This window comes from Symphodus melops (assembly GCF_947650265.1).
Source record: "Symphodus melops genome assembly, chromosome: 5".
NCBI classification, from domain to species: domain Eukaryota; kingdom Metazoa; phylum Chordata; class Actinopteri; order Labriformes; family Labridae; genus Symphodus; species Symphodus melops.
The window spans coordinates 13,523,357-13,539,501 of NC_136695.1; the positions used below are offsets into that span (position 1 = coordinate 13,523,357).

At 39.4% G+C, this 16,145-nt stretch overlaps 2 protein-coding genes across 2 annotated transcripts; both read right to left on the minus strand.

The window, feature by feature from the left end:
• Positions 1–7,450: 7,450 nt before the first annotated feature.
• Positions 7,451–9,630, minus strand: lratd2b (LRAT domain containing 2b). The gene is made up of 2 exons (XM_079344703.1): positions 9,435–9,630; positions 7,451–9,145 (listed from the first exon to the last, which is right to left on the minus strand). The coding sequence occupies exon 2, from the start codon at positions 8,944–8,946 to the stop codon at positions 8,116–8,118; it is 831 nt and encodes a 276-aa protein (XP_079200829.1). The 5' UTR covers positions 8,947–9,145; positions 9,435–9,630; the 3' UTR covers positions 7,451–8,115.
• Positions 9,631–12,109: 2,479 nt separating this feature from the next.
• nsmce2 (NSE2 (MMS21) homolog, SMC5-SMC6 complex SUMO ligase) lies at positions 12,110–16,113 on the minus strand. The gene is made up of 6 exons (XM_079342869.1): positions 15,707–16,113; positions 15,241–15,353; positions 14,164–14,317; positions 13,085–13,176; positions 12,789–12,895; positions 12,110–12,348 (listed from the first exon to the last, which is right to left on the minus strand). The coding sequence occupies exons 1-6, from the start codon at positions 15,819–15,821 to the stop codon at positions 12,237–12,239; spliced, it is 693 nt and encodes a 230-aa protein (XP_079198995.1). The 5' UTR covers positions 15,822–16,113; the 3' UTR covers positions 12,110–12,236.
• Positions 16,114–16,145: the final 32 nt, after the last annotated feature.

A 16,145-nucleotide genomic window follows, 5' to 3' on the forward strand; every position in this document is an offset into this window, starting at 1 on the left:
CTGGGATTCTGCAATTACCCTGCCTAGATGTGTTGCTGTGACAAATCTCCACAAGCAAAGTGGAGTTCTGCCGTGTTGTGGTTCAAACCACACGCGGAACACAACCTTATTTCAGGTTTGTGTTTAAAAATGTGTGTCGGATGTATAAGTGCTCAAAAAAATTAATTAATCATTTGTCTGACCTTCTTTTTGGAACCAACGGGGACTGAAAACTAAATGATTTTGCCTAAAACAATATTCAATTTTAAATTCCAGTCCTGTAGACAATTTTTCCCACCATAATTTCTCCCAAAGGCCTGTCTAGACTATCCAATCTCATGTCTTTGAATTCTGATGCATAACAGCTTGTCTACAAGTCCTCGTTTATCTGCTCGGTGTGGCAATATCACACGGCCGCTGAGTGAGTCTAAATTGGCTTTAGCACCATTAGCTCCAACAGTGCCTCATTATCTGCAGCCAACATCTGGCCTGCAGGGCCAGACCTCTGCTACTCTGCCACCCACTTCACTTCGACACCAAATGTGCACTGAACTCACCGGTTCACACAAGCAGACACTGACATGATTTTGCTGTCTCTTACACTTGTACACATTCACTATGATAGCTATATTTCTATTTCTTGATTAAGCCAGCATGGTTTCCAGGTTGCTACTGAGAAACACGTGCTTTCTTGGCAGGCACCCACAAAGGATGATGAGATGCTCCTCAGCTGGAGACTGAAAAGCTTTTTTTTTCCAGTGGTGGGAATCTGGGAGAGTAATCTTGTGAGGTTTTGTGACGACGACAACACGCAAGTGAAATGAGCAGTGATTTATTATGAATGAAGAAAACACCCCCCTCCCAATATGCACAGCTGCGAAAAATAAAGTTAATTAAACACTTAAACCCATGTGAAGCACATCTGCACAGGGCAAAATTGGCGTAAAGTTGGTTTAAATTACAGGTTCAGACACACAACTACGCATAGAAAATGTCACCGTGTGTAACCTTTTCAAAACAACATGCAGACCTTTTTTCATTCAGCATCAGTGGTCTCAGTGTGAACGCGGAGGCCATGCCTGCAAGTTAAACCAGACAAAATAATGGATCACTGATTCATGCCTGAGTCTCATCTTTCTGTATTCTTTTCTCTATACTTGAAAATCAAGAGACAGACAGTCCCAGACAGACAGAATAAGACAATAGCTAAAGGGTACAGTTAGGGCTTGAAATTATTCTTGGATTTCCAAAAACAAGATCATTGATCACACAATAACTCATGTTTTATTGTCGGTCCACACTGATTTTTTTACTCTAGTATTCATTCGTAAAGCAAATTACTGTCATTATTGAGATTAGAATGGGCCAAGATTTATAGAACTCTCTACACGTCTACTTAAGTCACCTGATAGGTTAGCAAGAACAATGGAAATAGGAAAAAAATGGTTGTCTGGCTTTATCCAAAACACACTGTGTATGTACTTACTCTAAATAAACATTTTAAAAAAATACTGAGGTGTTCAGAAGCCCAACAATGGTGGTCTAAACCAAACTTTTTATCAATGCAGAAAAAGTGAGGTGGACCCTTCAAGTCAACAGCTACAATTGGCCCACGTGTCAATCACCTGTGCCACACCCCTAATTATGGAAATAAATGCACAACTCATATCCTTACTCAAATGAAAACAGATTATTTATCATCAACTAAAATAACTTTTCCAGACTGTAAACATGCTTATTTCTGTTATCATTTCTTAAAGGCATTTTAATAAGGGTTTTCAGCAGGATTTTGGGGTTTATGGAGCTAACCTTGAGCGAGCACTCAGGGAATTGTATCTTTTTGTATTTCCACTTGGCTTCATTTTTCAACCCTGGAGTTTGTCGCTTAGTCAAAAAGTGGCTAAAACCACCTTCTGGGATCTTGTTGGTTAATCCTCTTGTAGATGTCTTGTTTCTATAATCAAACCGTTTTTACAACTTTAAATTGTATAATAATTTGAGTTTGTTAATGCAAGGCTTAACCTAATGATGAAAAAACCTGGTCCATACTAGTATCAACATCAAGGTCATTTTTCAGCTTTGCAACAAACATGCAATACCTTGAAGTACAAGACATTCAAAATGAAGCCGCCATTTTGTGGAGATCATATCTGACTACGTGTTTAGTTGAGGTTTGCAACAGCATCTGGAAAAACAGATTACACTTTAAAAAAAAGGCAACATTGAAAAATAGTGACAGTTTCTGTTAATCCTTCTTCAGAATACAAGTTCCATTGTCTCCAAACTCCAACCTAACGGGACATCACACGGCTTTAACGCCACAACAAATCAATGAACCGGCAGACAGCATACAGATGTCATCCTAACCAGGCTGTAGGATTTGACGACATGGAAGTTAGAACAGGCTTCAGATAACCTACGATGACATTTTCAGACGACAAGCAGTGACCTGTGCAAGCAACTTTAACCAGCCAAGAAATATTCCTGTAAACCCATGTTGTAAACCTACAAATTGTAAAATGTTCACACTTTTAACTTGGTGGATAAAGAAATATCTGAGTACAACATGTTAGTAGGCTATATAATATATTTGTAAATGCTGTTAAGTGACTTTTGTTACTTCTGGATTAAGCAATGCTAGCTTATTAGGCTACCCCCTTCTCAGATCCCTATTACAATGTTTTCCTGATAGTGGTCAAGATTTTTTTAACTGGCTCTTTAAATGAAAGAATTAGCATATTTCTGCATTTTTGATGTTACCGTAGGGCACAGCTTTTAGTTCAAGCATCAGCCTCATTGTGGACCAAACACTTTTTAATGGCCGTGACTCTGTAGTCAGTCGTGTTTTAGGTATCATTTACTCCACTGCCTCTTTTTCTGTGCTGTTTGCAGAATTGACAGCCCTTCTCTAAACCGCCTCCAGTCAGAAAGTTTGCACAACGAGCACCTGAAAAAAGTCTGAGTCATGGCCAAGGTCTTTGTGCAACAAACAAAGATATTCAGCACAAGAAAGGCAGAACATATGCAAGAAGGCAGCAAAAAAGGGTAACAAGGAAAGAGAAAAGGTGTTTCACATCAGGTTACCTTTTTTCCTTGGTTAAGGGCACAAGGAAACCCAGCTCTGGCCCTGACAATTAAACTGACAGTGCAGAGGAGCAGCAACATGGAATTACAATTAAGGAAGAGCAAGAAGGTTTGATAAGTGCTAATTTGATTCCCTGGGACCTCAGAGGAAGGTATGAAAAGACAAGCTAGGACGGTGCACTCGAGTAATGGCCCAAAAAAAACACACTCTTAGGATTACAGTTTTTACATCTAGGTGAATTGCTCCAGGCAGAAAATGTCTGCCTTTTTCTCATGTTTTAATGAGTCTATCCTTGGTATTATTTCAAGATTGTATTTTTTAGTTTATATTGGATGAAGGTGTAGAAGAGTCTGCCCTTTGACCTACAGATATTAAGGCTTTTAATGTGACATACGCTACTTTTTTTGCACAAATATTCAAGAGGACACTCAGAGAAAACAGAAAAAGACCAAAAATGAGGGAGAACAATCAGAAGTGATTTTTGAAGTGCCTAAAACTGTATAATTAGACTTAAACTGCATAATTGGACTTTCTGCTAATTAATTTTTTTGTTATTTGACCTCTGTCAATGGTCACCCTGCACAATGTTAATGTAGAGCTGAAGATACAAGGCAGGATTTCGCGCGATGACTCAGGATAAGATGAATGTTGATAGCTATTGAATCAGCCTGCCATAAATAATTGAAGTGACAAAACGGGTCAGAGTACTTAAAGGCAACAACTCTCAGCTATGTCTGAGTTCAATTATGAGGGTTTAATAATCACTGTTGCTTCAATTCCCTCGCTCACAGGTCGTAACTCAAGCCTTTCATTCCTCCATTTATTTTTTCTTTTATTGATACATTTAAGGCTCCGTGTCCAATGAAACTGTGCCAGTTTATCAAAGATTTTCTCTTTTTGTTTTCTTTCTCTGCTTATGCAGATCAGACAGTCCTGACTGACCGCACACAACACGACAGCTCAAACTAAAATAGCTCCTCAATTTATGCTGACAAGCTCCTCATCACTTCCCATTTTCTGAGACTTTATACTCCACAACCAAATCAAAGATATTCCTACATTTGTCTCACAAAGCTATCCGTACACGTTGTCTTGGATTTTCACCCAGCGTCATTCGCAGCGTCGGTATTCTTGTTTCTTTTGTATTACCTTTGAAGCATCAAGATGTTTTTGAACGGATCACTTCCAAGGAAAGCAATTCTCTCCTTCTAGGGTTTAACAGCAGCTTTACCTTCACAGCTTGCTGCTCAGTTCAATGAAACCACATTTGTCAAGGAAAGTGAAAGGAAGCACAAGGGAAGGCAGGGAACATAGCCAGCATGTATGTGTGGAAGCATACAAACTGAATTGGGCAGCTGATAGACAAACAAAGTTAACTAATCCATGAGAATGTTGCTTTAAAAAGCAAGGAAAACTACACAACTGGAAAGTGTTTGGGTTTGGACTTTGCCTTTGTGCGCCTGAAAAAACAAGCAGTCATCCCACGCAGGGACTATAGCAAGAATTAGACATAGCCCTCATCTGAGACGAACAACTAACACAGCCCAGTCCAAATCAAACAGGTAGGAGTCCAGTATAAATTATTAACCCAAATCAGATGGGAGGTACCTGAAGTAAAGTTTAGCCACACAAAAAAAGTTTAATGAGCTGCAGCACTTTGGATCAATACTTATTAACGAATGCAGTGTTGTGAGCTTCAGAGGTACATTATTTTCTCTCTAATTCCCAGGAAATGAAATTGTCTATCCAAACATGATTCAGGTGAGTGGGCAGTGAAAATAGCCTGACAAACAAACCCCCACAGCACCCTGTTTCTGTCTAAAGCAGATTGTATTATTGGTGAGGAAGCAAATTAAAACTTTTTTTTTTTTTTTTTACAATTACCAGAAACATGACCGGAAAGTTCACATCACTGCTGGCAAGGTTTGAAACACTCAATGTGGCACTTCTTATCAAAGGCTGGTGTAATCTTAATCTCTTTTACTATCTTATCTTACAAACACACACTGCCCCCAACAGCCATTTATATATTTATTTCGGTTCAAGATGAATCCAGTCTATTGGCAAAAGCCTGAGAGGTTCAAAGATTCTGTTTGAAAAGCAAAAGTGGCCTAAAAGTGGCCATCTTATAAACCCTCAAGAGATCCATGTTCTAAATAGTGGAGCACACATCCCATGATATCTTTAAATGCCCTCAAACTATCCATCTCAAAGCTATGCAGTGTTTGTCCCACTTGGATAACAATCTCTCAGTAACTCAAGGCCTCATCTGAAACAAACTCCCTCTTCCTGTAGGCCTGTCAGATATGATCTCCTCATAGAGCACACTCCTTCAAAGTTCAGACATGTTTGAGTGTGGGAGGAAGTTTTGGTACATAACGACATTTTGTAAACACAGGGTGGGTTTGATTTGAGCTCTGGCTCACCCCCAAATTCTGTGATGTTGCCAGTGTTGCCTGAGGGTTGTGGGCTCTCCTCCAACCGTCCAAAGGAAACACGACAGACTGACTGGCCAAGAGGCAGACAACAATGAGACAATGTGTCAAAGCCAAAGCTTCCCCTGGTTTCACACTTTTTATGGCATTGCAGAAGACAGCTTCAGTACATATCACTTTCACCGGTAATAACCAATTTAGTTTGGTTCAAGGAAAATTTAAAAAACCCATCTGAAGTTTTAAATACTAAGGCTGCATTAGACATCAATATTTGAGTTTGCATCATGCATGTTGCCACTTTCCCACTGATTTACTGTTCAAACTTTGTGCAGCATTTCATCATAAAGGCCCAGAAGAGCTGCAAACACAGATGCAAAAAAGAAAAAAAAACGTGAAAATTATTATTTTTGCTAAAAAATCCAACTATTGTAAGATTACTTGAGTACATTTGATGGACCTCAATGATACTGTTATGGGTGTTTTGATGAGTAACAGTCTATGTAAACAAGGAACTTGGTTTAAAAGAACATTCCAAAGGAGAGCCTCACATGTTCAGCAGAAGAGAAGCCAAACCAATAATATAACAAAAAAAATATTCTTAACTGTATCAGTTGTTTTAGAGCTGTTGGAGAGATCAAAGATATAAGAAATAAAATCATTGTGAATAAAGTAATCGCCTGTATTATGGGAGTATAATTGCATTTCTGTTTTGTCAGCACAGTGCAATATATGAGTTAATATTCACATTCACACAGCTTTTCTGGCAGCTGCTTTAACATTGTGTGCTTTGTAGTGCTGTGGGTGCTAAAGAAATATGATGATTATCATAAATATGCATCACATACACACAACCTCACACACACAATTTATATTTCATCATTGTGGTAGACACGAAGGGACTGAGGAAATGCTAATGTGTCCGGCAGCTTTCCTATTTAATTCCAGTGTTGATGATGATCCCGCTTTGGGTCCAGTGGGACCTTACCTGCAGCTAAATGAAACAGCATTATCTCCATGCAAATATGACCAGAGGAAAACAAACAAGCAGAGTAACTCATCTAGTGACTGTCTGCGAGGGAGTCATCAGCTTCCTCTGAAACCCAGAGGGGGAAAAAAACTGTTCAAAACAACCTCAGTCTGCTGCAATTTCCGTTGCAGCCTTTCTATGTGTGAACGTCCGATAAAGTGTGTCATAGGTTGTTATTGTTTATAATGCCTGAAATAATGTCATTTCATCAGATGTATTTTTTTTGATCTTTGCAATGCCATGTCACACACAATTCTTTCACATATGTTTATACATTACCATGTATTGCACTGTGTCTTTAAAATAACTTAATTTGAGTAAGATTTGGCTGGTTGAGCTTGTTTACAGATGTACACAAACAAATCTGCACCTTCGCCCAATGTTTAAAGAACGCTGTGATTCCAGCACCTCAAGGAAGGAAATCCAAATATGGGTGAAGAACATTTTATGCCTGCGGCTAAACTTAAAAAAAAAAAAAAAAAAAGACTTATCTTTAGTCGGCAGAGGTGTAAACAAAGCGAAATGTCCAGCACGGTTGGAACACAACTTAACACCCGCCAACAAAGCTGATGTGTAAGTAGTTTGATGGCCCCGCTCCTGCTCTGAGGCAAATGTTTGGATCAAAACTGGCAGCATTGACAGCTTTAACTGTAGGGCAGCCAGCACACTTCAAAACACAACAACCAAAAGGCAGGGATCTTAGGAGCTGAACAGGTAGGTAACATGTGTCAACTGGGATTGTGATGGTGGTGGAGTAGCTGCTTTGTGTGCAGTGTAAACAATACTGGTTTTATGGGGTTTGGGGAGAATATAGAATAGGCTCTTAAACATTTTAGATTTGTGTTTAAAGTGTGGGTTTGCACATTGCCATAAAATCATTTTAAAGGTCACCAATCATTCTTCACTGAAAAGAAAAGAATATCCTTTTCTGTTGAAATATATATTTATTTCCATATTCCTTCATACAAACATCTTTTTTTCCTCAAAAAATAAACTGTTCAGAGGACTAAATCAATACAAGTGCACAGTGAGCAGTGTGCACAATAGTCACAGTGGGTAAAGCTGCATGATGATTGAATAGAAAGCAACAGAAGGGAATCCTGAAGGTTGACAGTAATAAAAGCACACAGTCCTGTCTCTTCCACTCTGTATTGATCTCCAACGACACCTGAGTTGTGCAGGAGCAAGCACTTTCAGCTCTCTCTTCAAGTAGAGGAACATTTAAGAGGTTTGTCTCCTGTGTGCAAAGATTGATTGGATCAGAAAGATAATTATGGGCAGTTAACTTGAAAGTTTTGTTGTGAACTTTTGATCTGCTTTGCAAATAAACTTGAGAAGTGTCTATGCAGATCCCACAGCCCTGCTCTCTTTTCGGAAAGAAAAGAGGATTTCTAAGATTAATTTAATCTTCTGAAGATGTACTTTTGGTTGCAGTGTGGCACACGCACCGGGTCCACAGACCGAGCTCTTGCAAAGTGGAAGGATAAAAGCTCGCTCAGCAGCAACACTCTTGCTTTGTTTCTAAGCATGTAAAATGTGCATTTCTCTTTTATGTAGAGCTCAAATCCGCACAATGACCAAAGCAACCATTAACATTTAACATATTCCTCGTCTTTGATGTCATGCGTTGCGTTCAGGTGGTTGGCAAGCTCTCGCATAACAGCATCTTTGCCGATCTGATCGTTCCTCCGCTTTTCCATGATCACGTCCTCTAAGCTCTGGAACTCCAGGACGTGACTCTTCTTCTCTGAAAAAAGAAGTTTCAATCTGTACGGCTGCTTTCCAATCCTTATCTCCCCTCCGATCTTAAACTCCCGTTTACCGAACCGACACCAAGCAGCAAAGCACTCTGAGTTTCTCCAGTACAGCTCTCTGTCTCTGGAGCCAACGTGGTCCAGAGCGTTACGCACGATCACCTCCGGCGGGAGCGCACGGTACCTGTAGAGGCTGTTCACTATCCTGCCTTTTTTGCCCTGACTCACATCGGTGAGGAAGTTGTTCTTTATCTCAGCCCTGTGCAAATGTACCACCTGGAAGTCGCCGACGTAAACAGCCCAGTGAGGATACTGTCCAGTGGCTACAAACTCCAGCAAGTCTCCGGGTCTGCAGTTGTTCAGGAGACTTTCTGCAGTGTGAGTGGCGTCTCCGGTGTTCCTCTCGTAGACGCACTCCTCTCGGTAGTAAACCGCGCACTCCAGCTCGTCCTGTGGGTCGAAGGGCTTCTCCTCATGGCTAACAGCGTGATTTTCAGATGAAAAGTTATCCATGTGGTCATCCTGTTCGTCGTCACCGTCGTCGTTGGAGAAAATGTATGAGACGCCGATCCGCGGTACATCGTCGTCCGGGTCGAACCCATTTGGGTCCGACGTTGGCACCTCTGCGTAATTCAAGTGCGTTAGTTTCTCCACCTGGTTCCCCATAAAGGTGAAAGGTGGATGAAGAGAGCGAAAGCTGAGCACAGAAACAGGATTCACCTGTTCTACGCGCACTCAGGCAGGAGAGACGGTGGGCGGCACAGGGTGGTGGTGAGTTTGAACTAAATCCAACACGGAGAAAACGGGCACCAATAATCCATGCCCAGCTGTAGATATCCTTCAACTGGGCACCAACTGCGCACACCTGGGAGGGAAATTATAAAAAGCAGTGGCTTAAACATACATTTTAGGGCAGAGAAGCCTATATTCAACTCAAACTCAGAAGTGTGGCTTACATTCCCAACAGGTGTGACCTGTCGCACCTGTTGTCTCACAGTTTCCCTGAGTCTCTCTAAACCGAATTTTTAAAATAAAATAAAAAAACATCCTTGCTGCACCATATTAGGCTATCATCATTTCTCACGTTACTGTGTTGAACAAATATTTGTTCAGAGCGGTCCATATTTATCTCTGAGACCAACCGACGGACTCACCCACAGTTCAGCTCCTGACACGCAGCCGATCTCTCTCTCTCCTTGTGTCACATCGGTAGAATAAACAGGAGTACAGTCAGCAGAAACTCCTTCCTGTACAGCAGGCTCTTGGTTTGCACTGCCTCTACACACTGTCTGTACTATGAACCGCCGTGTGTGTTGCAACGAAACTCAACTCGGATCTGTGGCTTCTGGGAGGTGTTATCATTTAAAGCGGCAGTACGCCTTTTTGGCTTTATTTACATATTTACAGAAGAGGAACTACCAAAAGGGAGAAATTTATATTTCTGCTTTTTACATATATTATTGTAGATATATGTATATCTATATAAGATATGTATATCTGTAATATACATGTGGATCCTTACAACATAATCTGAAATTGGGCATGTTAGTTTTAAAGATAGCCAAAGATATTATACAAATCTTTTTTTACACAAAATTCGGTACATTAAAAGGACACATCTGGAAACACACACACGTGTGAAAATGATGCTTAGCAGAATTGTCAAGGTTATATTTTCACATAATATATTCTACAATCTAATCAACACAAGCAACAATAGGAAGGTAAATTTAAGTGAGAGCCAATATTAGTCAATTGGTAAACTAAAGTGAAATGCTAGGGTCTTTAGAAATGATGCCCTTTGTTGTCAACAATAGATACTAAGTTTAAGACAAAAAAGGGCTAAATCCTGACAGAAACCACGTATACAGTCGATGTTCCTTTCATGAGTTATATTTTCAAAAAGTTATGTGGCTACTATGATGAAATAAGGTTTGAGAGTGAAATCAGATTATGAGGTAAAATCTCCACAGCAATTTCCCTAATGTTTGTTCTGAAGGGACTCATGATGATGGAATGTACGGATAAGGGTCATAAGGACTTAAAAAAGTACAACCCATCTTAACCTCATGGTTATAAATGTAGTTTCCTTCATTTGTTCGGAAAAAAAAATCAAATGTGCAACGGCACTGACTCACTCGATTAACTCATCTTATGCCACTATAAACAAACAAACCCAGTTTTATGCAGTCAAATTAAAACTAAAATCACAGAAATATATTGTACTTTTTATATATCAACTTTGCTCCGAGTTTTGTTTCCAAAACACTTCAGCTGCAGCAATTAAACATCACATATGACCACTGGGCCATGAAATTAATTTACTCTTTGACTTGTAACTTGTAGAGGTGTTACTCATCACGTTAACAATGACATGTGCTTTCATATTGTGAATGAAGTTTATTTATATATATATATATATATATATATATATATTTATTATGTGCAATATGCATTTTTAGATTTGAAAGTCTGAAAAATGAAAGTCTGGAATAAAGGAACGTGTTATTTACTCCAACAGTTCATTTAGACAACCTCTAAAATAACAGTTTCCTTCACTACTCTGTCTATTATATATATATATATATATATATATATATATATATATATCTAGTATATTAAAATCACAATAAAACCAGGCTCTGGGGTTGAGCCCGGAAAAGCAGAGGCAGAAAAACATGACATCTCAATCAAAGCTGAATGTTAGAGTACCAATCTCATGTTTACCTACGATCCTCTCCTCCATCTTTGGCAGACGCCTAACCAGGACTCCAGCGCCAGGAAGAGAGACTGTGTTCACTTCCTGCCAGAAGGTAAAACCCTTCTTGGACAAGGCAGGTACCAAGGCTTACAGTGACTCTGGCAGCCATTACACCTGCTTCCAGGAGCTTTTGAACAAGTGACTGTGAATTCCAGATGAAACATCATCATAAGAAAGGAACATCCCCTGGGAATTGATTGCTTTTTCATCCTCAGCTGTGTGTCTGTACAACATTGTGATTAATAATTTCAGATGATATTTACAGTGCATGTAATGCTGCTACCTGCATGTGCTCACTTTGCACTAATTTGTTGTTGTGAAATAACCTGTGACTTAACGTGTTGTGCAGTAAACAAGACTAGATTTGCAGAGTGCTAATTCAAAATGAAACGGAGTGGAAATAAATGAATGAATTAACATCAGCTACATCATTTATTTCCACTTAATATCTTCATCAGGAAATGCTCTTAGTGCTGCGTGACGTATACTGTTCAGGGGGGAAGAGCAATTAGAGATTATTAAAAATGCCTGATGCAAGGTTATTAAAAGATTAGTGTCACATAATTTCATCTGAACACAGCCTTTGTTTGTTTCTTTTTGGAACAAAGACCCCTCACAGTGGGGCGAGAGCATGCAGGAAGGAAAACGTGTAATCACATAAGTGCATTCCAGCTTATTTTTAAGAAGGGTTTGTTCATGGCTCATTCACTAAACTTATCTAAAAAAAAAAACTCTTTCGGTGTCTCAAAGAAAAATTATTTAGGTCCACACACATCAACATTTCTGATATTATTAAAAGTAAATATATGTGTGTATGCATTTGTTTTCAGTAAAAAATGTTATAATCCAGACATGAAAAGTCCATTTCTTCTGTTCTAGCTCTGTAGACTGTAGATACTGCCCTCTTGTGGTTTTGTCAACACACTGCATTACAGAGACTGGAAACTATTTGACTTATAAATGGCCAACCCGCCCAGTAATACTTAGAAAATTGTTTGATTTATGCCGGCAGCTTTTATTTATAATAAACAAGACTGGAGTAAAAAAAAAAAAAAAAAGGGATACATCTTTTAAAGACATGTTTAACTTTTATACAAATATCTACAATCAGTTTAACAATTTTAGGAAATATAAACACAACTGGCCCAAAACAGTATTTGAAATAGAAAAAAAAAAAAAGATAAAAGGTAGACTTTTACATCCGCTTGGCCTTTCTCTTTTCGCTCTGGATCCTTCTCCGAAGCATTTGGTCAGGAACCAGATCTGCCTCTTTCACGTCTGAGTTTCCACAGCCTACCACAGGACAGCTGGAGGACAGAGAGGAAAAAAATCACACCTTAAAGAAGATTTACACATTTAAATACAAAGCACATCAATACTAAAGAAAGCCAGTGTGTGTTGAAAAAACGGTTAGCAAATAAACTGTGACCACAACATACATCAGCATTTCATTGTTCTTTTGCCCAATCACAATAGGGAAAGCCTTCTCTGCTGCTGCAATTATTATGCATGTAAGGTGTGCACAATGGCCGCAATCAGGACTCAGACTGTTCTTCATCTTTCTTTGTCTGGATTTAACAGTGGGATTTAATCAGTGTTTCTCTAGGAGCAACCACATTTAATTATATTCCACCATCAAAGCAGTATGATAAAGGCATTGTAAATTAAGTCTGACTGCAGCAGTCAGACTGCAGAGTCAAAAACCTGACTTGTGTTCTCAAAAGTCCTCAGACGGAGTATGTCTTACCGGCATTTCTTTTTCTGGCTGTGTTTCTTTTTGATCAGGCCCACTATGGCTGCTTCGTCATAATGGTGGTTACACTTCTTGTTCTTAACTGGGTTCACCATTTCCACCTCGAATACAGAAACAGAGAGGTGGGTTATATAATGAAACAGAACACTGAGCAAAAATGTTTTACATCGCTCGAATATCAAAACCAGGTGGTTTTCTATGCTTTGCTGATTCTGAAACTAATTTGTTTTTGTCCGAAGAGATACGGCGTCGTGACTTGCTGTAAAGTTTAATGAGCTGGAGTGCTCTACCTGTGTGAGTGGACAGGTGAAGTTGACTTGGCTCTGTGTAACAGCGATGTCCTCATCCAATTCCTCAATGTTCTCCTCTGATTCTTTGTTGGCTGAAAATACAACAAACACAACGGAGTAAGCTTCCAAATATCAAATCACAGAAATAAAAGATGAACTGGATTGATGACAATGGCAGCTGTTTCCTTCTAACATCTGTCAGGAGGAAAACTAAAATGCAGTTAACAAGAGCAGAAAATGAGTACTGCTGTTCTACAGTTTTATCCAAATTAAAGCAAAGAGGGAAATAAAGAACAACTACACTTTGACAGCTAGATACCCACCATGGAAATATGGCGGTTATATGTTTTCAACCAATCTCTTGTATGTCATTCAATTTAAAAAAACAAAACAATTTAATACCATTTTTTTCTCTCTAAAGAATTCACATTTACAAAATTCGACTATCATTTAGACAGATTAAATGCCATCAAATCAAAATTCTCACAGATACGCAAACACCGGACACTCCATACCACATTTAAAGCCGTCTCCTCTTTGACAGCCCCCTATTTAAAATGCCTTCGGTTGTCGTCTCTATGCAGCAGCTCCTATTAAACAGTCCGAGGTCATCTTGAATTCAAGGTTAAAGGACACTCTACACTGAGCTTCGTTGGACTCTTACAGGCAAAGAACCAACTGCACAGGCAATTGGGTTATAGAAATATTTCAGCCATTAAGAGAGAAATGTATACACTTCAGGGACCGCACAATGTTTTGTTTTTAATCATTTACAACTTCAGGGACAGAGTGGATCAGGAAAATAACACTGTTGCAGCACTGTCTCTGTGGCCACCTTTTCAATAATGAGGACAACATCTAACGAGCAGAAAAGACGAGCCACAGGCTGGCCAACAAACAGGATTGTTCAACATTTACAAAGTGTGTGGGGTGGTTAAAAGAGAGAGCTTTTTATCCTGTCAAAATGGAACATGTTTAGAATTCTCCCTCTGCTGAAAGCTCACTACAAACGCAGCTATAATCAGAGTGTATTACTGTGCTGCACACATCTTATTGAGACTGCCAGTGCAAACATTTACCTTGGTTTCCAGAGTTCTTGATGCTGTCCTTGAAGGCCACCACTTTCTGATGGTTGTGCAGCTCAGCGTCAGAGAGCCGGGCCATTCTCCCTGTGAACTGCTCCTTCACTTTGGCAGACAGGCTGAACATGGACTCTGGCTGCTGTGTAGTAACCTGCAGGAGCCAAACGTGTTTAGGTTGTCTCCTTGACTTTTACAATCGAGGTCAACAAAGTGTTTTCCCTGACATTTCAAGTTTACACCTTGACATTAAAACTGGCCACTCAAGAAAATCTAAATGTACACAGAGAAGCAGGATCAACTTTGAATACCGACCTGACCTTTAAAGAACCAATAAACATTTGTAATTTGTACATCTTAGTCCTCATCCCGGTATTGTACCCTCGAGGCTCACCAGGGGTCTACGTCAGGAGATGTTAATTTAATAAGGACTAATTAATCAACTAAACAGGATAAAGGTGAGAGGACAGTTAACCTGTGTGTGACACTAGTATTAGGTTGGGGATAAAGATAATGTACATTCAATTAGACACTTGAAGTTGATTGAAGTTCACTGTGTATAATATCAAATATGATTAAAACACCACCATGAGTGTAGTTTGTTGTTATATTTTTATGGTTTCTAAAGTCGTTTTTCTCCCACTGGATTTATGAAAATACATTTCGGTTTAATACTGTTCCACCATTTTTATACCCAAATTCTCCTTGCCTGTGTGGCAGTGTTACTTTTGTACTTTAACATCTTCACATTTGCAATAAGATAAGTAAGGATGAAGCTTTATTTTCAGAGAGTTAAAGTACAATGACCTCTTTTTTGTGACCTGTTGCCATGGTGAATCGAAGTATCAGGGCTTCATTAAGGTTGTTTTTGTTATACTTGTGGTGCACGAGCTGAACACCGAGTGAACCTACACAGAGTTGATTGAACAAACTCAAATTAGCTGTTATGAAACCCAAAACTCAGTTTCCCACCTGTTGGTAAATCACCTCAGAGCTCAGAGTCAGACTGAGAGTTTGTTCAACCTTCTTTCTGAAACAGGCCTCTGTTCATGTTAGGATGCTTGTCACAACTCTCACCTCTGCTGTTACTTGTTGCACAATGTCCACAAAGTAATTTATCTCCCGGTCAAGTTTGGCACACTCAAGAATCATGGCCTCCATCTCTGCGATGGCCGGGTTCATCGCCTCATCTGTAACAGAACAGCACACAGTGATGAAATATGTCCAAAAACTCTGCATACAATATAAATAGGCTCTGTATAAAACACTGTATAAATCTTGCATTTAAAGCCTCACTTATTCAAAAGTATTAACAAAACATGCATGATGTCAATATACACAGTTATATCTGTTGTTTACTATTATCTGATTGGATCTGAATCAGTAATCATAAACAATAGAAGTGACCCATTAACATTGAAGTAGCATGTATGCAACTTTTCAAGGTTGAAAAGTCACCTTCAAAAGTAGGTTTTGATGCATCTGCCCATGTTAACGGTAGCGTTAGATAGAAATAATAGAACATTAAGACAGTAATATTTACTCTGAGATTCAGCCAGGTCCATAGCAACATCCGTCACTATGTCCATCCCCGTCCCGATGTCTGCCTGAAATGTCTTCAGGCTCGACAGAGTCCCATGAACAGCGCTGAGAGACATGATAGTAACTTTTTTTTTTATCGTCTGAGAGCACAGACAACAAATACAACCTGAAGTTAATCTGACTGAAGCGACGTTAGCCTCTCCCCTGATGGGCTTAGCTTCAGCGGCTAACCGACGACCTACTGATCTACTGTATGAATCAAAAGAAGCAGGCTCTTCATCCCTGGTGGTATTTTCAGGAAGGTTTTGTTATACTACGAACAAAATAACACAAGTGAAATACATTACAGGAAGGAAAGGGACGCAAATCACCCGCGGAAACCAAACTACAAAAATGGCGTCTGACTTCCGGTTGTTGTCGGGGACGTTTGAAAGTAAAAA

Coding starts and splice junctions, on each gene's coding strand:
- nsmce2 (XM_079342869.1), bottom strand. CDS start 15,821: ATGTCTCTCAGCGCTGTTCATGGGACTCTGTCGAGCCTGAAGACATTT. Junction 15,354..15,706: donor GGACCTGGCTGAATCTCAGA/GTAAATATTACT, acceptor GTTCTGTTACAG/ATGAGGCGATGAACCCGGCC. Junction 12,349..12,788: donor AGCCAGAAAAAGAAATGCCG/GTAAGACATACT, acceptor TCTGTCCTCCAG/CTGTCCTGTGGTAGGCTGTG.
- lratd2b (XM_079344703.1), bottom strand. CDS start 8,946: ATGGGGAACCAGGTGGAGAAACTAACGCACTTGAATTACGCAGAGGTG.